The sequence below is a fragment of the Desmodus rotundus genome, chromosome 6 (genome assembly GCF_022682495.2).
Source record: "Desmodus rotundus isolate HL8 chromosome 6, HLdesRot8A.1, whole genome shotgun sequence".
In the NCBI taxonomy this organism is placed as follows: domain Eukaryota; kingdom Metazoa; phylum Chordata; class Mammalia; order Chiroptera; family Phyllostomidae; genus Desmodus; species Desmodus rotundus.
Window position 1 is genome coordinate 45141023 of NC_071392.1, and position 27097 is coordinate 45168119.

The 27097-nt window shown below is 38.8% G+C and overlaps 1 protein-coding gene across 1 annotated transcript in view; it reads right to left on the minus strand.

Annotated features, from left to right (window-relative positions):
• The window catches only part of RELN (reelin), a 581497-nt gene that overhangs the window by 75645 nt on the left and 478755 nt on the right, over positions 1 to 27097 (minus strand). Inside the window, exons 31-40 of the mRNA XM_024557430.3 lie at positions 25384 to 25460; positions 19525 to 19683; positions 19151 to 19339; positions 18336 to 18609; positions 15717 to 15857; positions 15434 to 15611; positions 4334 to 4418; positions 3380 to 3562; positions 1134 to 1305; positions 928 to 1030 (exon numbers count right to left, since the gene is read on the minus strand). Of these exons, the coding sequence (XP_024413198.2) occupies positions 928 to 1030; positions 1134 to 1305; positions 3380 to 3562; positions 4334 to 4418; positions 15434 to 15611; positions 15717 to 15857; positions 18336 to 18609; positions 19151 to 19339; positions 19525 to 19683; positions 25384 to 25460 (1561 nt within the window). The remainder of the gene's footprint in view (positions 1 to 927; positions 1031 to 1133; positions 1306 to 3379; positions 3563 to 4333; positions 4419 to 15433; positions 15612 to 15716; positions 15858 to 18335; positions 18610 to 19150; positions 19340 to 19524; positions 19684 to 25383; positions 25461 to 27097) is intronic.

Sequence of the window (27097 nt, forward strand, 5' to 3'; positions counted from 1 at the left end):
ACTTTTTCAACTATAGGCATTGGTTTCTCCCTGCATTCTTTAGATAACAGGACCCTTAAGGACCATAGGTGCTACTTTTTACTAATATTGAAAGCATAACTAGAAAATATAACAGAAAGTTATACAAGTACGATAATAAAATCAGAAAATATAACAGAAAATTTAGAATAGATACAGAATAATTTCTTTGCTAAGGCATCATTTGGTCCCTGACTTTTAAGATGAAAGAGACAACTCTAATTTAGAGAATACAGAGAGGTAATCTAAAGTAAGTATTTAAACCTGTGTCGAAGCCATTAGACACTATGTTAAGTCTGCCAAATGGCTGATATGACACAAGTATCTCTGGGAGTTAATACTATTGAACATTGGTGTAATGCACCTTGGGTTTTGCTGCTTTTATCTAAGATTTTGAAATACACAAAGGGTTTTCAATACACTATTAATTTGCTTTCTTGAAAAATATAGTTCATAAATATTAATGAAATAAACAGAAATTATAAAAACAGCACAGCATTATTTTATCAGTAAAATTCATGACACCATGGTAAACATTAAATGCACGTGTTGGCATAATATAGACTATACTTACATTGACTTGGGTCCTAAATAACACATAAAATTATGAAAATAATAATACTAAAATAGTGTAGTTCTTTTTATAAGGTTTAAAATAATTTATTTCAACAACTTCCCATTATAGTACATGGGGAGATTGTGTCATAAATAAAGGAAAAAAATTAAAAAATAAACCTTACAATGATAATTGGTTCTGCTAATAAAAATGAATTATGATATAAAACCTCTTTAGTCCTTATATAAAAACAGAAAGCCATGATGCACGAAATTATATGAGATTTCCCTCCTCTTTCCTAGGTTTGTACAAGATAAAATTTAAAGCATTTCTGTTGGAACAAAGCCACATACCTCAAACTGTATGATGGTGTTCTCATTTACACTGAGGTCCCGAGTGGTAATGGAATGCTCACCCACTTCATTTGAGACAAACACCATGGCTGAATCTTCCTCGCTGTTATACAAAAGAAAACAACAAGGAATCCCTTTCGGTAAGAGTTTATTGTGATTTGTATGGAGCAGGGGTTTCATTTTTAGTTTCTGCATTCAATACTTACGGTGCTCCCTTTGAAGAATATGGGCAATAGAGACCAATGTTACCACCAGGGTAGAAAAACCAATTGTCTTCTCTGGGCCCAAAGTCAAAGGTATCCAGAAGCATTACAGGGTTGTTTAAATTATTCCCATCAATAATGAAGTCATCAATGATCCAGATTTCTTCTTTCTTACCTAAGGCATTTTTGGATAAAGCAAGTTTTTTCAATGGTGAAAATCAGATGGACATTTTTTTCATTGGAAGAAAGTAAAGAACAGAAGGAACTCAGTAACAACAGGTTAAACATATGCCTCTACACAAAGAAATACTAACTATATTACAGTGTATTTACAGTGATTATACTAACAGTGTGAAACAAATTAAGCTTTCAATCATATTAAGTTGAAAGAATGGAGCAGCCTTTTAAAAATTATTTTATTTATTTATTTCTAGAAAGAGGGGAAGGGAGGGAGAGAAACATCAATGTGTGCTTGCCTCTCATGCGCCCCCAAGTGGGGGCCTGGCCTGCAACCCAGGCATGTGCCCTGACTGGGAATTGAACCTGCATCCTGGTGTTTTGCAGGCTGGTACTCAATCCACTGAGCCACACCAGTCAGGGCAGTATGGAGCAGCCTTATTGATTCAAGAAAGATGTGACAAACAGCTTGTGAAAGTACGCTGTCTTTTTTGTCATAGTAGTGCTACGGACCCTCCCACTGGCAAGAGTGAGCTTTGAGTTTGTTTTCATGCTTTGGGGGAATATATAAGACATCTGGATCTGTGAGCATGGGCAGTCAGCCTGCAGGCTTAGAACAGGAGGTACACTACCTAGTCTGTTCAAGGAGCAACTTATGACTTTTTAGAGTTAACCTATGGTTTAACATCATACTTTTGTCACGCTAAGGACCATGGTTATTAAAACACTGCCTAATGCATAATTTTATTTAATTATTAAAAAAGACACAGAATAAAATACTCTGTTATATATCTTATTTTTTCTTAATGCTTTTCAAAACATCTATGTTTATTTAAAGATATGTAGAATATACAGAAAACTAGAATTTGATTCTGTGACTTAGGCTGGGTGTTTAAGGAAGATATTACTAAATAGATAAGAAAGGCAAATCCAAGCCGCTTTTGTAAAAAACAAAACAAAACAGTATTTACATTGAACTGGAAATAAGGTGATAAGACCATGCCAGGCAGAAACCTCAAGATTTCCCAATGTTGGTTTTTCACTGATTCCTACTTTTAGTACAATTCTTACAAAATATAAAAAAAGATCTGTAAACAGGAGCCTGTGGAAAGAACTTGATGATTTAAATGGTCATTTCTCTCTCTCTCCATATATATATGTTTTGAAAGCAGTTGGTGAAAACAATAAAGAAAAATCAGATAAATTTTCAAACATAACACAAAGACAAAATCTTCTGGATTGTGAAAGTGGTTATATTCTTTTTAGGATTTTTATTTGGTCTAAATATAAATATAAAAGGTACAAAACATAAAAGATTATGCTATCTACTCACAAGAAGTTAAAAACACTTATTTTGACTTATTAGTTATAAAGGAAATACTCAGGTTAAATTTTAGAGAAGGCAGCACATTGTTCTTATTTATTTCTGTGTTACCTCTGCAAAGAATCTACTTAATGTGGTACCTCCATGCTTATACAGGCCATTAATGCATAATTTGGTAGAGTCTGGTCCTTCATAAAAATATAGGATGTGATAAACATTAAAAATTTGTGAAATCATTTTCTTTAACCATTTCAAAATGCTATTAAATTATATATACCCTTTGACCTATGAACTGAAACAAATATATATGATAAAATATTTCATCCTTCTGCATTATCTACTTGGGGTAAATCCCTCTCACATTGTCATAGCAATTTGTTATAATATTCTATCTCACTAATAAAATCCCACACTCAAAGAACTATGTATTCCTAAGTGATTTCAGCAAAAATGTAGTTACAGTTGATGAGGGCCTAATGGTAATGCTGGATTACTTTTTAGAAACCTTAGATCTGTGACAAGATTCACCTATATTTACATCATCAAGAGAACTTATGAGTCAAATATGAAGAGATGATAAAGATACACACAAAGCTAAATATTCTTTGGGACTTCTAAAAAGTGAAGCATGTAAAATGTGTGTGATGAATAGCTAAACTACTCAGTTGATACATACTTCCTCCCACCGTAGAAACAAACTTGTTAACATGCCAAAGTTTTCATCATAAGAGAACATATGCATTTTTACCATTATTATAAGGTTGCCAGAGCCTGAATCTTGTAGCATTGGTTTGGGCAGTGTATGGCAAAGGAACATTAATGAAAAGTATGTTGGTCATTTGAGGGAAATAAAATTCATCCATCAGGTGCCAAGTGATGCCCCCATTGACAGAAAATTGTAATAGAATAGAGTGCGACCTCTCTGGAGTACCTAGGAATAAGATAACAAAAGTATAAAATAAATTGTGCTAAAAATGGGAAAACAGTATGCTCTTAGACTATTCTTTTGGTATCAATGCATAAGCTAACTTATATTCACATAGAGGTTGTATAGTCCAAACACGTAAGAGGCAACTTAAAATGATGACAGGTTAAATTTTCTGTATGAATATATCTCAAAAAACAAACCAAATCTTGGATTTTCACACAATAGTATCTCCCTCTTTCCAGCTATAAACACACATCTTTCTGTGTTTTATTTAGGAAATATTACACAAAAGATTTTTGATTCTATAGGCACCACAACTTTACAAAGGGTCAAACATTTAAAGATCAGGATACAATAAAAAATCTACTTGAAAATTTATGTTAAAAAGTTATATTAGTTTTTATAACATAATTTTTATAAGTTAAAAAATTTTAAGTTGTATAATTTTTAACTTAATTCTTACAGCTAGAAAGTAGTGGTAGAAAAAGACTCAGGGACATGATGATAAATTTAACTACCACAGAACTAGCATGATTACTATAGCTATATGAAGTTATTATAAAATCACTAATTTTACCCTTACATTAAGATGAATTTTATTATAGAAAAACATTTGTGAATACTTCTGTATTCAAATTTGTTAGCTTTTCCATGTAACAAAATTGATGGACCCCAAATACATTATTTTTTTTCTGGATGAGGAATTGCACATGCATGCATGGGGGAGTTTTCTTGAAGGGAAATAATAAAATCATACCCTTAGAAGTGACTTACCTTTTGCTATAAATCTAAGTGAAAACTGGACATACATGGTATTGGTACAGTCTAGATCTCTTGAAATAAGCATCCTTAGTCCTTCCTGAAAGCAAAAGCATGTATGTTAAGTAATCTTATTTCATTTGAAAAATTATTTTCCTTTAATTTTTCCACGCCTAACTTGGATCGGCTAAATAACTGACATGTAACGATTAAGAAGCCATATTTGGTCCAGTTTAAAAAGAAAAATGGATTGGGAGATGTGGACAGCTACATACAAAAAATGAAACTTGACCACTGACGTACACTATACACAAAAGTAAACTCAAGATGGATGAAAGAAATATAAGTCACAACACAATAAAAGTCCTAGAAAAGAACATAGGAAAATTTCAGATATTCCACGCAGCAATATTTTCAGTGATATGTCCCCTAGAGCAAGGGATATAAAGGAAAGAATAAACAAATGAGACTACATCAAATTAAAAAGCTTCTGAACAGCTAAAGAAAACATCAGTAAAGTGAAAAGAGAACCAACCATATGGGAAAATATGTTTGCCAATGATACAAGGGTTAGATCTCCAAAACACATAAAGAACTCACACAATTGCACACCAGGAAGACAAATAATCCAATTAAAAATGGGCAAAGGACCTGAACAGACACTTCTCCAAGGAGGACATACAAAAGGCCCAGAGACATATGAAAGGATGCTCAGCATTAGTAGCCATCAGAGAGATGCAAATTAAAACCACAATGAGATACCACTTCACACTGGTCAGAATGGCCACCATCCAAACAACATACATACATACAATCAACAAACAACAAGTGCTGGCAAGGCTGTGGAGAAAAGGGAACCCTAGTACACTGTTGTTGGGAATGCAGACTGGTGCAGCCACTGTGGGAAACAGTATGGAATTTCCTCAAAAAACTAAAATCTGAACTGCATTTTGACCCACAACTCCACTGCTGGGATCATACCCTAACAAACCTGAAACACCAATTCAAAAGAACCTATGCACCCCAATGTTCATAGCAGTGTTATTTATAATGGCCAAGTGCTGGAAACAGCCTAAGTGCCCATCAGTAAATGAATGGATGAAAAAAACTGTGATACATTTAGAATTCAGGCCAAGATGGAGGCATAGGTAAAAACACTTTGCTTCCTCTCACAATCAAAAGAAGGATAACAACCAATTTAAAACAAAAATCAACCAGAACTGCTAGAGAATCAAAATGCATGGAAGTCAGACAACCAAGCAGTTAAAGAAAAGTTCATCCAGACTGGTAGGAGTGATGGAGACGGGCAGCCAGGGCAGAGAGGACTAGTGGCAAGGCGGTGGACCACGTTGGCAAGTCAGGGGCTGACTGACTGGGAGGTCCCACATTGCACATGGATAAGCCGGGAGGAACAACTAGGGAGAAAGACAGACCATGAAACCCAGGAATTCAGCAGCAGAAACTAAAGACTCAAAACCTCTGGCTGTAAAAACTTGTGGGGGTTGTGGCAATGGGATAAACTCCCAGTCTCACAGGAAAGTCCGTTGGAGAGGCCCACAGGGTCCTACAATGTTCACAAACCCAGCCACCCAGGAATCAGCATTGGAAGGGCCCAATTTGCTTGTGGGTAGCAGTGGAAGGGCCAGAAAGTATGGCGAGAGCTGAGCAAGTGGCATTGTTCCCTCCCTGACCCTTCCCCCACATACAGCACCACAATGCAGTGATGTGGGTTGCCCTGTACTGGTGATTACTTAAGGTTCTGCCCCTCAAGACTTAACAGGTGCACCAAGACAAAGAAATATGGCCAAAATGAAAGAACAGATCAAAACTCCAGAAAAAGAACTAAGTGACGAGTAGATAGCCCATCTATCAGATGCAGAGTTCAAAACACTGGTAGTCAGGCTGCTCATAAAAGTGGTTGAGTATGGTCACAAAATCAAGGAAGAAGTGAAAAAGTAAGCTAAAGAAAAATATACAGGGAACCAAGAGTGAAGGGGAGGAAACCAGGACTCAAACCAAGGATTTGGAACAGAAGGAAGAAATAAACATTCAACTGGAACAGAATGAAGAAACAAGAATTCAAAAAAATGAGGAGAGGCTTAGGAACCTCTGGGATAACTTAAAACTTTCCATTATCCCAATCATAGGGGTGCCAGAAGGAGAAGAGGAAGAGCAAGAAATTGAAAAATTACTTGAAAAAATAATGAAGGAAAATTCCCCAATCTAGCAAAGGAAATAGACTTCCAGGAAGTTCAAGAAGCTCAGAGAGTCCCAAAGAAATTGGACCCAAGGAAGCACACACCAAGGCACATCATAATTACATTACTCAAGATTAAAGATAAGGAGAGAATCTGAAAAGCCACAGAGGAAAGGAGAGAGTTACCTACAAAGGAGTTCCCATAAGACTGTCAGCTGATTTTTCAAAAGAAACCTTACAGGCAAGAAGGAGTTGGAAAGAAGTATTCAAAGTCATTAAAAGCAAGGACCTACATCCAAGATTACTCTATCCAGCAAAGCTATCATTTAGAATGGAAGGGCAGATAAAGTGCTTCCCAGATAAGGTCAAGTTAAAGGAGTTCATCACCAAGCCCTTAATATATGAAATTTTAATATAGAATAATATAAAAACTATGAACAGTAAAATGACAATAAACTCACAACTACCAACAACTGAACCTAAAAAACAAAAACAAAAAGTAAGCAAACAACTAGAACAGGAACAGAATCACAGAAATGGAGATCACATGGAGGGTTATCAGTGGGGAAGGGGAGAATGGGAGGAAAAGGCACAGGGAATAAGAAGCATAGCAGGGAGGCACAAAATAATCAGGGGGAGGTTAAGAATAATATAGGAAATGGATAAGCCAAGGAACTTATATGTACAACCTATGGACATGAACTAAGGCAAAGGGAATGCTGGAGGTTGGCGGTTGTAGGGTGGAGGGGTATAAAGGGGAGAAAAAAATTGGGACAACTGTGACAGCATAATCGATAAAATATACTTAAAAAAACAAACAAAACTGTGTTACATTTACACAATGGAATACTATGCAGCAGAAAGAAAGAAGGAACTCCTATTCTTCATGATAACATGGAAGGAACTGGAGAGTATTATGCTAAGTGAAATAAGCCAGGCGGTGAAAGACAAATACCATATGATTTCACCTATAAGTAGAACCTAATCAACAAAACAAACAAGCGAGCAAAATAGGACCAGAAACATGGAAATCAAAAACAAATTGACAGTGGTCAGAGGGGATGGGGAAGGGGAATAATGGGGGAAAGAAGGAGAAGGGTCAAGTCAAGGAACATGTAATGAGGACCCATGGAGAAGACAAGGGGGGATTGAATGTGGGAGGTGGGATGTGGGTACGGCAGGGGAGAACAATGGGGGGAAAGGTGGACAACTGTAATTGAACAATTAAAAGAAAGGAAAAAAAAGAAAAATGGACAGTTTCCACTTTCTTAAAGGCTTTCCTTTCCTATGCCTGAATGCACACAATTTCATTATCTCAACTCTTAATCACACTTTGCTGTGACTATAAAAAGCAGTGCAAAAAACCCAGATAATATTACATATCTGCAGACCTTTTTATTTTTTATTTTATTCTAGTGAGTGGGTTATTTATTTATTTATTTATTTTTTCCATGACCGTATATCCCCCATTTACCCTCTTCCACCTCCACCCACCTCTTCCCCCTGCAATTACCCCACAGTTGTCTGTGCCCGTAAGTTCTCTCTCTCTCTTTTTTTTTTTTTTTAAATAGCCTCCTCTGATCACAGCATGCCTTGAGAGGACTAACGAGGAAACATGAAAAATGTGCTAAGTGCTCCTGCTGGAAGCTGGGAACTAATAGGTAACTTTTTCAGGGTTCCAAGGAGTCTTAGGAACTTATTACCCCTTTGCACACTCTGACAACCCCAGGAGCTCTCATTCAGGCTGTCACAACCCCCTCCAGTTGGTCAAGTTAAATAAGGCATAACTAAGCAAGTCCTTGTACCTTGCTTGTAATTGCTCATGCAGAGAAACCAAAGGAGGAGGAAAATGATCACATTAGCTTTTGTAATTTTTTCTGCTAATTAACTATTTCTGGTTGCCTGGGATTGAGAGCTCCATAGCTTGTTTTCTCCATGCATACACAGGATTGCTGTGACATCCAGTAAAATAAAATTTCACTATGCAAATGTCCTATGGTCCAAACGGGCCTTTAGTTTCTCATCTGTGACTTCTGCATGAAGTGACTCCTCAGTGGTGGAGGGCTGTGTGATACTGAATGGACACTGCCAACTGATTTCTTCATTATCAATTAACAAATGCCAAGTGCAGTTTTAGCTAGGCAATGCAAATTCTTCCTCTTCATAACATTTACTATAGAGCACATTCCTCAATAGCTGACAAATTTTTTTTAATATATTTATTGATTATGCCATTACAGTTGTCCCATTTCCCGCCCCCCTCACTCCACTCATCCGGCGCACCCCCTCCCTCCCACATTCCCCCCTATAGTTACCCTCCCCCTGTCTATTTTCCACCTATCATCTATGCTACTTATTCTCTGTACCTTTCCCCCCCTCTCCCTCTCCCACTCCCCTATTGACAACCCTCCATGTGATCTCCATCTCTATGGTTCTGTTTCTGTTCTAGTTGTTTGCCTAGTTTGCTCTTGTTTTTGTTTTAGGTATGGTCATTAATAACTGTGAGTTTGCTGTCATTTTTACTGTTCATATTCTTTATCTTCTTTTTCTTAGGTAACTCCCTTCAACATTTCATATAATAAGGGCTTGGTGATGATGAACTTCTTTAACTTGACCTTATCTGAGAAGCACTTTATCTGCCCTTCCATTCTAAATGATAGCTTTGCTGGATACAGTAATCTTGGATGTAGGTCCTTGCCTTTCATGACTTGGAATACTTCTTGCCAGCCCCTTCTTGCCTGTAAGGTCTCTTTGGAGAAATCAGCTGACAGTCTTATGGGAAGTCCTTTGTAGGTAACTGTCTCCTTTTCTCTTGCTGCTTCTAAGATTCTCTCCTGTTTAATCTTAGGTAATGTAATGATGATGTGCCTTGGTGTGTTCCTCCTTGGGTCCAGCTTCTTTGGGACTCTCTGAGCTTCCTGGACTTCCTGGAAGTCTATTTCCTTTGCCAGATGAGGGAAGTGCTCCTTCATTATTTGTTCAAATAAGTTTTCAATTTTTTGTTCTTCCTCTTCTCCTTCTGGCACCCCTATAATTTGGATGTTGGAACGTTTCAAGATGTCCCGGAGGTTCCTAAGCCTCTCCTCATTTTTCTGAATTCTTGTTTCTTCCTTCTTTTCTGGTTGGATGTTTATTTCTTCCTTCCTTCTGGTCCACACCGTTGATTTGAGTCCCAGTTTCCTTCGCATCATGATTGGTTCCCTGTACATTTTCCTTTGTTTCTGTTAGCATAGGCTTCATTTTTTCATCTGGTTTTCGAACAAATTCAACCAATTCTGTGAGCGTCTTGATAACCAGTGTTTTGAACTGTGCATCCGATAGGTTGGCTATCTCTTCCTCGCTTAGTTGTATTTTTTCTGGAGCTTTGAAGTGTTCTGTCATTTGGGCCATTTTTTTTTTTTTTTGTCTTGGCGCAGCTGTTACTTAAAGGGGTGGAGCCTTAGGTGTTCTGGGGTGGGGCGGGGTAATGCTGGTCGCTGTGCTGTGATGCTGTACATGGAGGAGGGGCCGAGAGGGAGCAATGGCGCCCACTCCCCTCTCCACCGGATTTCAGTCTTACACTCTGCTACCCACAATCAAACTGGGCCCCTCTGGTGCTGGTTCCCGAGTGGGTGGGCTTGTGCATGCTCCAGGCCCCTGTGGGTCTCTCCAACGACCTCTCCTGTGAGGCTGGGAGTCTCTTCTGCTGCCGCCCCAACCCCCACGGGCATTTTCAATCAGAGGTTTGAGGCTATATTCCCCCCCCCCCCACCGCGCTGTAGCCCTGGGTTGCGCAGTCTGCTTTGCTCCCCGCCGTTTGTCCGGTTTATCTGTGCACAGATGTGGAGACGCGGGGTGCTACCAGCCACTCTGCCTGCCCCGTTCTCCGCCGCTCTGAGTCTGGCCCTCTCAGTTTATCTGCACGAATGTGGGGCTGCAGGGTCTGCCAGTGGTCATACTGCCTGCCCTGCTCCTCTCACACTCCGCCAGTCTCGGTCCCGCCATGGCCATGAGAGTCCTCTCCGTCCAGGCTGCCCAACTCCACCCCTCCTACTGGTCTGGATGAATGTTTATTTTTTATTTCCTTGGTGTCGGACTTCCTTCCAGTTCGAATTTCTGTCAGTTCTGGTTGTGTGAGGAGGCGCAGTGTGTCTACCTATGCTGCCATCTTGGTTCTCCCCTACCTGACAAATTTTAAATAGAACTGATTTTGTAATAGCAACCATATATTGTCCATAACATGCTATGTTCTAAAATTGACACTCACTTCAAGCACCTAGCCCTCCTAAGGGGAAGGTATTATTATCATCACGCTGCAGGTAAGAAAACTGACACTCAGAGGGAAAATAACAGTTTATAAGTGTGATGGCAGGATTTGAACCTAGACATGTCAGATTCTGAAACTTATCCTCCATCCTTTATAGTATCAGCATTTTGTTTATTAAATCATTTCTTTTGGTTTTAGAAGAAGACATCCACATAGCATTAAATTTAGATTTTGATAATTATTTGATATTATATGAGAAAGCAATGCATTTAAACCCACCCCTAAATTTCACAAAGCATAAATTCAATCTTCCAGGATTGAAGGTTGTCATGTAAAGAGCCTTAGATTTCCAGTCTGTTTTTCTTTTATCCCAATAACTCATTGTCTACTGTCTATGACACCTAATCAATGCCTGTTCTTCATGTCAGTGTCATCACAATCTCCCTCATATGCTTACAAGCACTGAGCCCTGGAGGTTTTTACAGCTTGTTTCCATGTGGAGGTTGAGGTTATGGAGAAAGTTGGCTTCTTCAGCTTCTAAGGAAAAAGCTTTGAGGTGGTTAGTTGATAAATCCAACTAATAAACCTTCCTTGCTAATATCAAGATAAAGGAATATGAGTGCCCTTCTCCTTTGATTACAGAATGTGAGTATAAGTTGATCCTTAAAAGGACCTATTTTACACTACATTTTGTAGAAAGTGGGTATGATCTATCAATAGATGCAGAAAAAGCATTTGATAAGGTACAGCACCCATTTCTGATAAAAACACTCAGCAAAGTGGGAATAGAGGGAGCATTCCTCAACATAATAAAGGCCATATATGAGAGACCTACAGCCAACATCATACTCAATGGACAAAAACTTAGAGCTTTCCCACTAAGATCAGGAACAAGACAAGGAAGCCCTCTCTCACCACTCCTATTCAACATAGTATTGGAAGTCCTAGCCGCAGCAATCAGACAAGAAAAAGCAATAAAAGGCATCCAAATTGGAAAGGAGGAAATGAAACTGTCACTGTTTGCAGATGACATGATAGTGTACATGGAAAATCCTATAGACTCCACCAAAAGACTACTCGACCTAATAAATGAATTTGGCAAAACAGCTGGATACAAAGTCAATGCTCAGAAATCAAAGGCATTCCTGTACACCAACAATGAAACTGCAGAAACAGAAATCAGGAAAAAAATCCCATTTGATATAGCAACAAGAAAAATAAAGTACCTAGGAATAAACCTAACCAAGGAGGTAAAAGACCTGTACTCGGAAAACTACACAACATTGAAGAAAGAAATTAAGGAAGACACAAACAAATGGAAGCATGTGCCATGCTCATGGATTGGAAGAATTAACATCATCAAAATGGCCATACTACCCAAAGCAATTTATAGATTCAATGCAATCCCTATTAGAGTACCCATGACATATTTCACAGATATAGAACGAACATTTCAGAAATTTATAGGGAACCATAAACGACCCCGAATAGCTGCAGCAATTTTGAGGAAGAAGAACAAAGCAGGAGGGATCACAATACCTGATATCAAACTGTATTACAAGGCCACTGTAATCAAAACAGCCTGGTACTGGCATAAAAACAGGCACATAGACCAATGGAACAGAACAGAGAGCCCAGAAATAAACTCAAATCTATACAGTCAATTAATATTTGACAAAGGAGGCAGGAGCATAAAATGGAGCAAAAACAGCCTCTTCAACAGATGGTGTTGGGAGATCTGGACAGCTACGTGCAAAAAAATGAAACTTGATCACCAACTTACACCATACACAAAAATAAACTCAAGATGGATAAAAGACTTAAACATAAGTTGTAACACCATAAAAGTCCTAGAGGAAAACATTGGCAGGAAAATCTCAGACATTCCACGCAGCAACATCCTCACAGACATGTCCCCTAAAGCAAGGGACATAAAGGAAAGAACAAACAAATGGGACCTCATCAAAATAAAAAGCTTCTGCAAGGCTAAAGAAAATAGCACCAAATTACAAAGAGAACCAACAGTATGGGAAAACATATTTGCCAATGATACCTCAGACAAGGGCCTGATCTCCAAAATATATAAAGAACTCACACGACTCCACTCCAGGAAGACAAACAACCCAATTAAAAAATGGGCAAAGGACTTCAACAGACACTTCTCCAAGGAAGACATACAGAGGGCCCAGAGACATATGAAAAGATGCTCAGCATCACTAGCCATCAAGAGATGCAAATTAAAACCACAATGAGGTACCATCTCACACCAGTCAGAGTGGCCAGCATAAACAAATCCACAAACAAATGTTGGAGAGGATGCGGAGAAAAGGGAACCCTAGTGCACTGTTGGTGGGAATGCAGACTGGTGAGGTCACTGTGGAAAACAGTATGGAATTTCCTCAGAAAACTAAAAATGGAACTGCCCTTTGATCCAGCAATTCCACTGCTGGGATTATACCCTAAGAACCCTGAAACACCAATCCAAAAGAACCTATGACCCCAATGTTTATAGCAGCACAATTTACAATAGCCAAGTACTGGAAGCAACCTAAGTGCCCATCAGCAAACGAGTGGATCCAAAAACTATGGTATATTTACACAGTGGAATTCTACACGGCAGAGAGAAAGAAGGAGCTTATACCCTTTGCAACAGCATGGATGAAACTGGAGAGCATTATGCTAAGTGAAATAAGCCAGGTGGTGAGGGACAAATACCATATGATCTCACCTTTAACTGGAACATAATCAACAAAAGAAAAAAGCAAACAAAATACAACCAGAGACATTGAGGGGCGGAACAGTCTAGCAGTGGCCAGGGGGCAGTGGGGCGGGGACAGTGGGTAGAGGGGATTCCAGGAACTATTATAAAGGACACATGGACAAAATCGGGGGCGATGGTGGGGGTGGGGGAGGGAGGTGGGTTCAGCTGGGGTGGGGGGGAGGGAAGGGGAGAAAAGGCATACAACTGTAATTGAATAACAATAAAAATTAAAAAAAAAAGAAAGTGGGTATGATCTACAACATGAAAGTATCTTTCCTTTATATTTGCAATATTTGTTTATACTTCAGTACTTGACATTGATAATTACATGGTAAATCTCTCAGGCCCTGCTTCTACCTATATTCTAGTTCATGTAGGTATGTTTCCTCTTTCATTCTTTTTCCAGGTTGACTAATGCATTTGTGCTAAATGTGAGGAATTCTTTCTTGTTTAAACCAGTAAGATTTTTTTCATTGGTTTGAGAGAGAGGAAGGGAGGGAGGGAAGGAGGGAAAACCAGAGAGACAGAGAGAGAGAGAGAGAAAGAGAGAGAGAGAGAGAGAGATTTGTTGTTTCACTTATTTATGCATTCATTGGTTGAAAACTGTGAGGAATTCTTTTGCATCCAATAAGCTATTTTAACTGATACTATTCCTGAATCTGTAAACATTAAAAAGAGACTATCATTTCATTTTTCATGAAAGAATGCCTTTTTAGGTCAAACTCAGCCTACTGAATGGCACACACTGAGCCCTCTCTACATCTTGCAGAGCTGATGGATAATATGTCTAAGACGTATAATGCTTGGCTGCCCTTGCATTTGGATGGCTAAAGGGGAATATAAAAGACTGTGTCTTCCTTGTTTATAAGATCTAGGTTAATTCAACTGTTTAAAATTTTATCAGGGAAAGGTATTTGAATTATGAAAATTCACAGGGCTTCTCCTTTATGGTCTTATCAACTGCTTCAAGCATATCAGAATTGAGCTAGTGGTAATGATAGCTAAAGCCTCAGACAAGACTAAAAACCGAACATACCAGTCACAAACAATACAACAGCGATAACAAAACCCCAGTTCTTCCCACTCTGAAATGTTCTATCTCCATTTCCTTGGTTCCTTTGTAACACTTAGGGACTTGTAAATCTCTTAGACTCCTTAAGCATTTTTTCTTTCTCATCCCAAACTTAAGAAAACTCTGAATTTAAATAAGGCTGATAGGCATCATCTATTAACTATAATTGAAAAGGTTCCAGGGTGTCTAATTTTCAAGTGTTAGGTGTTAATCATTAAGTTGCACAGAAACCTGTGCTGAGTTTCGTTAAAGATTTCATTTGCACACCTAGATTAGCTGATCTTCCCATGCTGAGCGAGACTTGATACAGCATGTATCTACATCTGAAGATGTGCCAGCTCAGCAAAGGGTATCACCCAATTGCTTGTTATTTCTCTAACCAGATATCTAGGATGAAATACAAAAAATACTGACAATGCTTGAGAATACTGTCTAACTTGATTTAAATCTTTGGTTTTCAAGGTCACAAAATTGTTCTATAAAGAGAGCAAAGACCTTTCATAAAGCCACTTAAAATATTGCAAGTTAAATATTCAATAACACATAAAGTATTATATCCCAGAAGTGAAAATTCTAGAAATTGCATCTGCATAATTTTTATATCTATAATTCAAGAAGAAAGTAAAGAAGTCTGATTATCAAAGCAGAGGAAAAATTTTATGCCTAACCAATCATAAATAATGCACTGAATAGAAGAGGAAAAACGGTTTGGGCTAGAAGACAATAATTATGTATAAAATAATACATCATCTGAACAGATTCAGAAATGCATCTGTGTGGAGGAAAGACTGGAGAAAGGAATTTTAGTAGTTGTTTAGAGAAGTAGAATCTTGTCTGACCCCTTTAAAAATGAGAGATGTTCCAGATTTGATGGTTTCACCATTTAGATTCCCCCGCTCTGCACCATATACTTCGGGCCAAAGGTCAGGATGCAAGTTCCCATTGAAATCATCTTTAAGAATCGAGGGAAGAGGAATGACAGGAACACAGTAGGCTCCACCAAAGCCCTGGTCACACCTAAGGAAAAAGTGAGTGGAGAAAAGGCATTATTTGTGCTGAGTTCAAGAAGCCATTTTTATTTTTGCATTATAAAAAAAGAAATTGCCAGTTTTATTCACTTACACACAGCGTCCAGCATCACAAATCCCTCGTCCTGAGCACATCCAAGGGCACCCTGAGGACAGTACAACATTATCAACAGCCCAGGTGTCGGCTCCCACAGTGTAGTTGGCCTGAATCCATCTGAACCGGGTCCTGGGAGATCTAACCAAGGAAAACACACTGAGTTTGACAAGAAACCTTGAAAGCATGAGATCATTTATTTTTACTCCTTTTGTTTTCAAGTGCCCTCCTCCAGGTTCCAGTTCCCTCTTATTTAAGAGATTTGATTTTTGTACCAAGTATTGGATGCTGTTTCCTCTTACATCACAAACAAGAGAGTAAAAACAGACTTTTAAAATATTTCACCATTTCTTTCATATAAGAGCCTCCAGACACATGTGTCAGGTGGGGAAGTTACTTTGAACTATCGATTTGTTGTGTGTTGGAACTACATACAGAACTTTAGCTTTTGCTTTCAGGCTTTCACTGCTATTCAGAATTGGGAAAGAGACTCAGGATGATGAACATGAGGAAAAGTTGAGACCCTATAAGGTTCTTGCCATGAGGTCCCTGTTCTACTGCCCCTAAATGGTTTGTGAGAGAGTAAATGGAAGTCCTATTGGACTTCCACCTCTGATTTGCTCCCTAAAGGTGAGGACTGGAATGATGTGTTACAATAGAATATCTCCTATTATACTTGCAACCAGTTATTTGGAATATACTGTCAGAAGACCACTTTATCCAGAAATGCATATGGCCTAACCAAACAGCAGTAGCAGCCTCTCATTTAGGAACAGATTATACAGCAGAGTCTTAGTCATTTGGAATTTGGAACACAGTCTGCTTTGAGTAGAATTTCAATAGTAACTGTTCAAGTGCTATCGCTTCCCCTACAAAAGTTCTTCAGTGCAACAGAGCTGCTAGCACAGTGGCTCTAAAATGGAAATCTAATCACGTCACCCCTCTGCTTAACACCTCTCAAATTGTTGCCCAACACATGCAATGTTAAGGCCAAACTGCTTCAGAAGACACACATGGTCCCTTCTTCATCTGCCTTCTTCCCTCACAATTATACTCTGACAGCAAGGAATCCTTGAACTTCCCCATGAACTCATGATTTTTTTCTGGTCCCTCCTATGAGCCCTCTTTGCTTGGGGCTCTACTCAATAAGCTCTACTAAATAAGCTCTACTCACTTATTTATACTCAGCTGAGACATCAGTTCCTCTGGGAAGCTCTCTCCACTCTCCCAAACTGAGTTGGGTAGCACCCTTCTATTTTAATATTATCCCTGACTATTTACCTGTTATCATTTAATATCATAAACAACTGCTTAGATGTCTGTTATCCTAAATAATATATTGTGTCCTGGCATCAGCTTATTTGTGTTGTATCAGAAGTTGAAAACACAATAAAGCTTTAATAAATGTTTGTTGAATAAAAATAAAGTGAATAAATCAGCTACCTTTAAAGGAAGCATCCTTTAAAGCTCTGGGGTCCATAGAAAACTATATTAGGTTAAATTTTAAATGCTTTGGTTTCATGTATTTTTTTTCTGACATTTGGTTGTGCTTCTCTGAATCAAAATTCAACCAGGAAAACAAGAAACACTGTAACTATTTAATACAGAGAGAATTTGATGCAAAGATTGTATGCACAGTTAGTGTCAGAACTGAGAAGCCAAGAAGCCAACAGGGTCAGTGAGGAAATCAGAGTTTATCAAAGTCAGGTAGCCACTACAAGTACAAAGTTGGAGGGATGGAGGGAGGAGACGTTGCTGCTGTCCAGGGGTCAAGGTCACATGAAGGGCCATCTGCAGGGAGTTGGAGCCACTGAAGTTGGCCAACATGCATTGAGACACAAAAGAAGAGGGAGGAATATCCTGGTTTATCTCTACTTCCACCCTCCAATCTCTTGACAGTTTCTGCCACTGTCTAAATCTATCAGGAAGTCAGCAGATAGAGGAGGCTGGCAAATGCAGCCTGCAGAGGCCAACCTGCTTGCAATTCAGAACAGAACAGAGGAGGGGAAAGGCAGGGGCCTGGGGGAGCAGTCCTGGATGGCACAATGTCCAACCAGCCACCATAGTACACCTTAGTGCCTAGAAAGATCCTAAAATATCCAAATGCCCAAACTACAAAAGTAAGAACCTGCTACAGGCCCTAGTACCACTCTTGAATGTGATCTGAAATGCTGGTGAGGGGCAGAAAGAGGTAAAACAATATGAACATTCCCAAAGAACCAACCTTTTATTCTTATTGCAATACTGAGAGTTCAAATAAACGGACAAAAAACTGAAGATACTTTTCTATATGTGATGATTTCACATACTGTTTAGTGTGCATAAGTATTTGTCTGCTTATGGGGAAGATACTTGTGTTTATAATAGTTTAAAAATGAAATCTAGTAGGCAGGCTTCATGTTGCTGATGAAGAGCAAAGTTCAGCCTTGAAAAACTTTTAGAACTCCTAACCATATTTAAAAATTGCAACCTAAAGCACCTTGCACTTTTTTTTCCTGGCACATTCTGTGCATAATTTTCATGAGGAAATAATAGAATTGCCAAGTGGAATCACAATTATTTTTAAATTAGGTGACAGAAACCTAAAGTTCTGACATGTAGCCAAATGACAATTCTCACATGGTGGAGGGTGGAAGGTAGACAGTGATCCGCTTCCAATTCTGGAATCTTTCCGAGGTGTAAATTGAACTTTCTGTGTAGTGCAGACAGCCAATGGTTGGAGGAACACACTCTTCGGTGACAAGATGCCAGTCCCTGCCATTGTTCAGAGAATACTGGAGCTGTATGCTGTGGGAGTCACTGAAGGGCTTGCTACAGCCCATGCTCATTTCAAACTGCAAGAAGGTCGATGCTGACACGTGAAAGTCCCAGGTCTCAGCATAACGAGGTTTTCCTACAAAAGGGAAAAATTTAATGGGCAGTGTATAATTGTGCTCTCTTTTCTTATTTAGCATTTGTGCTTGTCATGGACACTTTCAGTAGCAAATGAAAATCATGTCTTATTAATGCCTCATATGTGCTTTGGCTTTATGTCTTATGGTAAATATTTTTATTTGGTTGGCATAGACTTGAAAATATGGAAGGCGGCTAACTGCAAACACTTTACTACCCTGAGAAGGGCTAACATGGAATCTCAAGTCTGTAATTCTGCAAATTAGGAAACACATGAATGTTTCCAGATAGACATATTTTGCTCTTCTTTTAAGAAACCTCAGTGACATTATGCATGCTCTGTGAAAGACACTTCCAGTGAAAACTGTCATTGGGCACACCGAGTTATATTAGAGGCCAATACACTTTCTCCCCTTCACAAGCCTCCCTCAGCACAGGCAGTTATGCACGCAGTTCTGCATTAGAGAATCTCCTCTTGGGTTTTAGTTAATTTAGTCCTTTAGTTAATTAAATATTCTCCCTTATCTAGTGAAAATACATACCCATGTTTTCAGTGAATATCAGAGCAGTATCCATAGAGAGACAGTCAATGCCGACTTGACCTCCTTGGATTCGATACCAGTTGGCCTGCAAATCTATAGAGCCATCAAATTTGTCTTGAAACCCAGTTTGAGAGCTGTCATTCATTCCTATAAGGACATCATCCAAGGCCCACTGGGCTGAATGCTTCCCTGAAATCAGATGAAGAAAGGTAGTTAGAGAAAGTTCATTATATACTATAGATGTATCTTTATGACCGAGCTTTAAAAACAAATTGTTTAGAAATTGATAGCAAATTAAGAAACACATAAGGCAATGTAGCTTTAACTATATAACCTAAATGGTATCAGGAAAGTTGGGGTGAGCAGTAACTTGCCATGTTGGGGTTGCCACCATCGAAAAGCCGTTGCGGGTGTCTTAGCCTCCCGTGGCAGGTCAATGGAAATGATCTGTGGTTCCAGAAAGGACATGAAGTCCAACTCTCGAAGCAAATGCCAGACTATTCCATTGTCGTGTGAATACTGAACAATAAGCCCTGAGTTAAAAGACATAAATCCAGTTACTTGGACAGCTTTCCTAGAGGCAAAAAAGGCAACGAACAGTATTTTCTAAATGGCAAGACTGCAGCAGAAACTTCAAATTGCATCTCATAGAACAAGGACACATTCATCTAAGTTCCAAGGAATGAATTAGTAGACCTGAAGGCTCATCAATTTCCTGACAGTTTCTAAGGCACCACCTCCGAGCAAATGGAGAAAAAAAATACATATGCTCTTTTAAAGATCACTCAGCTTTGTATGAGCAATGAGTAGGTTGGTAAGGGGAACATAAAAATCTACTCTAGATCGTGTATTTGAATTTTAGATTCTGTCCTGATTATTACAGACTCATATCCTTATTATATACTCAGAGGAAATATCTCAATCTCCCCAGCACAAAATCTAGTAGTGCTGTTTTCTGCCAAAGCCCCAGATAGTAAGCGAGGCCAGATTTGAAATTCTATTACACAGAAGGATCCTTTGCTGGCATTTCACACTTTGTCAGACCTTGGCCACTGAAGTCTGAACGAAGCCAAATTATTAAACTGCAAAACAGAAGACCACACTTGTCTGTGTTACCCTTTCCCCTTTCAATTACCCCCTCCAGCCAACGTCCTTCTGCCCATCACCAGAGTGACATGATTTAGGGACCTGCACATTAAAGTTTATGGGACCTCATGTGCTACCCCTGCTACTTCTCCTGGAAATATTTTGATTTTAAAAAAGAACATAGGGAAAGGGTAATGTTGAATGCAAAGGAAAAGTTGCTAATGATGAAACAGTGAGAATCAACAGGAGATATATAAATATATATATAGATTTGACATCTATGTGATTGCCTATTCTATAAGTGATCCTGAAGTAGACACTCCATATTAATAATTATGATGGGATACTAAAGTAATTTCTGAGTATTCACAGAAGTTGTGTTTAGTAAAGTTGTATTTGTTATATTAACTTTATTATATTCTAATCTTTTTTTGAAAATGTTTAATTATTCATGGTGCATACAATAACTTTTTAATTCCCTCATTATTAACTAACCAGAATATTTCAATCCTTTATCATGATGGATAACAAAGGGTTTACTAAAATTAAACTTAAAGAAATATTATAATAAAATATAAACAAAGCCCTTTAAGGCTAATCGATAGCACATGGGATTATTTTCACCCTATCCAACAAGAGACGAATGCAGGAACAATAATGCCCAATATGCAAAAAATTAGAAATCTCAGGAGAATCAATTCTGTCATATTTAATATAGGAGAAATCATCATTTTTAGTGAGAGGATAAAAAGAGCTCAAAGAATAGGAACTCTTGGGGAGACAGTATGCCATATACAGGTGTAGAGATGGGCAGGTAACACTTCACTGGGTGGAGGTAAGACCCATGCGCTGGAGAAGGGAGAGAGTTATATCGAGGATCTTGAAGAAAATGGAAGTTAGGCTGCTTCTAGTGTTTATTCTTGTTAAGTTGAGGAGAGTCTGACAAAACTCCAATCTCCAACCCTTGATGCTTGCTCAAAATATGTCCTATGTGTTTTTAATATGATTTTCGGTGGCTGAAAGAGCAGGTACTTTAAAATTTAGTTTTACTTGTGGCTATCAATTTGTGTGGCTATGGTTTATATTTAATAAGGTGAGAGGGGGAGAGAATAATTTAGTTATCTGGGTGATCTATTCAGGAGGTAGACTATAGTACCAGAAATTAAGCAACATGACAATAAAATCCTTTTTAATACCTTCTACCTGAAAGTATTGTCCAAGGACCAGAACCTGCAGCACCTGGGAACAGGCCCTACCTGTGGTGGTTTTAAAACATGTCCTCAAATTCTTTGACACTCCTCCTTTCAGGAAGTGGAGCTTAATTCTCCTCTTTTTGAGTGAGGCTAGATATAGTAACTTGCTTCTAATAAACAGACTATGGCAGGGATGACAGCATGAGACTTTTGAGACTAGGCCATAAAAGGCATTGTACTTTCTTCCTGGCTCTCTCTCATGATCTCTCACTCTGAGGAAAGCCAGCTGAGAGGTAATAAGGACACTCAAGCAGCCTATGGACAGGTTCACACAGTGAGATACTGAGGCCTCTTGCCAACAGCCATGTGAGTCATCTTGGGAATATTGCAGATCCTCCTGCCCTAGCTGAGTGTGCAGATGACTGCGCCCCGTCTGGCCTTTCTCTTGTGTGCAACCTCATGAGAAATCCTGAGCCAGAACCGCCCAGCTAAGCTGCTCCCGAATTCCTGACTCACAGAAATTGGAAGATAACAAATGTATGTTGCTTTCAGCTGCTCAGTTTTGAAGTAATTCGTTATGTAGCACACCAGCCCAGTCCTAAGGAATCAGAATCTGTATTTGAACAGGACTCTGAAGGGACTCAGATGTACATTAACATATGAGAAGTATGGCTCATGAGGTTGGTACTCCATTTGGTTGGTTTGTTGCCTTTTCCTCATTACTTTTTTTAGGAGAGTCACAGACACCTTCAGGCAGTAATACAGTCTGCAGCGATGAGGACCCCCAATTCCAAAGGACAATAAAGAAATGCCTCCCTGATAAGTACAAGAGTGGAGAAGTGAAATAAGGGGAAACAGCAATCAATATCCATATTTTATGTCGATTGCTGAGCCTCATTAGCTGTGTCATCTAACACTGCACATCTGACCAAGCCAAGCTATTTTAGCTCATCTACTGAGAGTCATGCAAAACATTTCTCTTTTAAAATTACAACTCCATCTGCATTCTTCCCAGTCTTACTGAAAATAGCCTAATTTTGACTTTAATTCCAAATATGTAAATTGAGACTTCAGCTTGAGTAAGTAAAAAATCTTTACTTTTATCACTGAAAAAGATTTGTTCAAGGATTTAAAAAGAGTTACATTTTAAGAATGAGTATTTAAAAAAAAATTTCAAAGATTTTTATTTATTTATTTTTAGAGAGAGGAAACAGGAAGGAGAAAGAGGGAAACATCAATATGTGGTTGCCTCTCACATGACCCCTACTGGGGACTTGGCCCACAACCCAGGCATGTGCCCTGACTGGGAATTCAACCAGTGACCCTTTGGTTTGCAGGCCTGTGCTCAATCCACTGAGCTATACCATCCAGGGCTTAACAACTGGTTTTTAATAAAAGGCTAAAAAATACCCGTGGGATGTGAATTATATGGCTAGCAGTAAGTTCAAGAAAATGACTCAAGAGTAGCTGAGCAAAAGTGTCTTTTTCCTAAAGGGATCCTAAGGGACTTCCCGCCAAAGGGCATGTAACAACACCATAATCAGACATTAAGTAGGAAGGAGAGCCTTATACCCATGAAGAGTAGATGCTTCCTGTTACATTTTGCTCAGAGGTCTTGTTTGTTTGTAGCTCATATACAAATGAGGGTATGGATTTGTAATTTTCAGAAGAGTTATACACACAGTTGCTTCACTATCCCAACCACAAACTATTTTAAAATAGTAATTTCACTAGAGGGGTTAAAGAAAACATCAAAATACTCTACTGATCAGGAAACAAGGTCCTGAGGACAGGACTCTGTCCTGTTTTGCACTCCTCACAGCTCCTGTCTCTGCATGGGCAAAGTATGTGCTTGAGAAATAGTCATTTGTTCAAACTTCGTATACTTTGTGTAGGGTAGTCTTGTAAAAACTTACCATGGTATATTGCTGGCTGGCCTAAAAACCTTCAGTTGGTTTCCACACACATGGATTCACACCCCGTCTCCTTACCACGTCCAGCAAGACCCTGCATGGCTCAGCTCCTGTCTGCCCCTTATACAGACCACTCTTACAGACCAACCTCTTTGAGGGGCAAGCCACATTGGCCTTCTTTCTGTTTCTCCAACACCACAGTTCTTTTCCACCTCCTGGCTTTGCTGTTTCTTCTGCCTGGAAAATTTCCCTTGAGCTGTGCTGGCTCCTTCTCATCCTTTAGATTTCTATTTAACTGTTACCTCCTCAGAAAGCCCCCATCCCAGACCATTCTATCTAAATCAACATCTCCCCCTGTATAAGTTTACTTTCCATCTCATCAATTTATTTATTTTCATCTAGCCCATCGATCTAACTCCTGCTTATTTCTTTTCTTTATTGTTTATTTCTAACTCCTCTCACTAGAAATCCCCCTCCTTAATGGCAGGAGTTTTGTCTGCTGTGGTCAGTAGTGCCACATTGGTTCTTCCCGTTCTGGCACATGGTAGCTTGCACTTCTTCTCCCTGTCAACACACTCTCTCTTTCCATTTGCTACATGGCTGACAATATCCAGAATCTACCCGGCAGCTGCTTCATTACTCTGGGTGCTGCAATGAGGACCTCAGATGACCCATGATGAAAACACAATGAAAAGGAAAAATCTTTTCATTTTTGTTTTAATCCACTGAGATTTATTTAGAGGGCTGTTTGTTATTGCAGCACAACCTAACTTGTCATGACCGATGCATCAGTGTTTGGTGACACTGTATCTGCAGCACACTAGAACAGTGTCTGGCTTAGAGCAGCTTCTTAATAAATAATTGTTGAAGAGATTAGAGAACACAGAATGGTCTATAAAAGTTTCTAGACTGCTGCTTCAGTAAACGAATGATCTGGATAATTACTAGACTAAAAGTACTGGGATACTCAGAAAAAGTCATGAAAGCTTTCAGTTAGTGCTGATATGGCCAAGGACGTTTCGAATGGATGAACAGAGCTATCAGTAGCTTTACTGGCTAACAGGTACTGCTTAAGCCAATATGTTTTACAAAGTCATGCCTGAAAGAATAACAAAGTTGGGAGCTGAAAAACTCTTCACATGCCATCTATGAGATCAAGGTTTGGAGGAGGACCCATCTGAGGGGCCGATGGATTTTGTGCTAGGAGCCGATTCACATTCAGAGTCCTTTAAGAAACCTTATCATATTTGTAGAGCTCCTGAAGGCCACTTTGTATGCTTCCAGCCTTCTGTATTTCTTTCAGAACTGACTCATTGAGGCAGAAGATGGTATGGATGCCTAGAGAGAGTAGAGGCCTGGGTAAAGAGAGAGGCAGTATAGCATGGTGGTTAAGTCATGGAGCTAGTGTGAGTGGTTTGAATCCCTGTTCATCCACTTACTAACTGCATGATCTTAGCTTACTTGATGTCCCTGTGCCTTAGTTTATACATCTGTAAAATAGGACTATTAATAGTACTTATAGCAAAAGGGTATGATAGAGATGAAATGAATTGGCACAGAAAAAAACACTTGGAACAGTGCTTTGCATAAAACACATGCTCAGTTAAAGTTAATGTCTGTTATTACCAAAAATTGCTCCTTCTACCCAAGGATTCTAGTAGCCCTAGGATGTTTATGGGCAGAAAGTAGCATTTCATTTGCATTCAGTAATGCACTATACAAACAAGTTTGTAGCCCCCATGCCACATGTAAAAGTCTCTGCTATTCTTTTCTCTCTGTAGAAAGTTATAACTGATCAGTGTTTCCTAAAACAAATGTACTTTGACCCAGGACAGATATGATGCTTTTCAGGCTTAAGGATCTGGATGAGAAATCTTGGAGACCATGACTCCATGCAGCTACCAATTCAATGATGAGGGAGCGAAAAGAAGGAATAACTCAGGGGAGGGGATCAGTTTGCAAAATCCTGGCCCAAACTTGGGAGGAAAAAGAATTAATTTGCCATTAGAGGCTGTAATTTCTATCACATATAGCAGCTTACCTTCATTTCTAGCTCTTGGTTTGATGCAGGTAATGCCTGAAGTTTTGCTTCCAATTTGTATATAAAACTGAATGAGTCTGGCAGGGAAAAAAATCTAGTTTACTTACAAATAGGTGAATTTATGAGAGATTTAACCTTTTGTATTTTGACACACATAAAAAATCCTATAATTCTTATTAAGCATTACGTTTAAACATAAAGGGCATACGACCTGCAGAAACAAGAGAGATTATATAGTAAGTTATTCTGTAACCATTAAAAATAATTCATATGAACATTAATTTTTATTTTGTAATAATGATTTTAACAATAGGAAACAATTTAACCCCACTTCATTTCAACAGTCTGATATAATTAAATGAAATCACTGAAATGGGAATTCCTTAAGTCAAGATAACACCATTGTTGGAAATTGAGGATGAAGAAAAAATCTAACATTAAGAAGATGAGCTCTTTGGTCTGGGCCGCAGAGGCAGGGTGAGGAAGGGATCGTCACCGTTGTGCGAGCCCTGCAGCACGACGCACAAGCTGTGCCGCTGCTGTGGCTCCAAGGCCGCTCACCTGCTGCAAGTGCAGTGACCCCAGCAGTGGAAGAGGAGGTGCAACTGGAGTGCCACGGCTAAAGGAGGAAACACCACTGAGACTGGTCTGATGAGGTACCCCAAAACTGTGTACTGCAGATGCAGATTCAGGCATGGATTCCCTGCAGGAACAACACCTAAGCCCAAGAGGGCAGCATCCAGTCCATCTTAAGAATTCCAATGATTGATTAGTCGTGAAATAACCGTTCAGGGTTTTTTTTTTTCCATTTTTTTAAAAGAAGAAGCTGAATGCTGCATTTGTTTAAGGACAGGTAGTTACTCATATTACTGATTAGACTGAGATGGACTCTGTGTGAATAAAATTATGCCTCAGTCCCCGGTTAAACCAACAGAGTGCCTGCGGGACAGGCACCCTTCTGAGAGGAGGATTCAGAAGGAAGGGCAAAGCTGGAAAGCGGAAAATATGACACAGAACCCTAGATTTTAGTGAGAATAAGGTCTTAAGGTTTCCAACATTTATTTACTTTCATTTCTCCATTTCTCAAATAATTTAATTGTCTTTTAAAAAAAAAGCACAGTTTTATTTTAGGTGTGCTACTATTATTTCATTTGACCTTAAAACCAAGCAGTTATTTATTTTACCAGTAGGTGTCAGTGTAGGTATTTTAAATTTCTGGAGCAGTTTTTATTATGTGAATACAAATAAACTTAAGTCAACAGGATGCATCATTTTCAGACAAAAAATGTAAAGTTGAAAAAAAATCGTTGTCTTGCCTGGCATTAAAAATAATATTAAATTGTCTTCATAATAATGCAGAACTTTAGAAAACCAAGGCAACACAAGCCTATGTGATGAATATATACTGACTACTGAATTGTGGAATAAATTTTGCAGAAATTACCTATTTTATTACAGACTTGAAGTTATGCTTCATTTTTATTTATTGGCATCTACATAGAGAAACATTATCATGTAAATCCTCAATAGCAGAACAGAGTGCTTTAGGTTACATGCCTGATTTTCAACCTTTGTCATCTCACGGCACACATAAACTAATTACTAACATTCTGCAGCACACCAAAAAAAAACCTTTTTGGTGATCTGACAAAAAATACGTATAATTTTGATTCATTCACACTAGAGTTCTATTGTGTTGGCTATGCTCATTTTT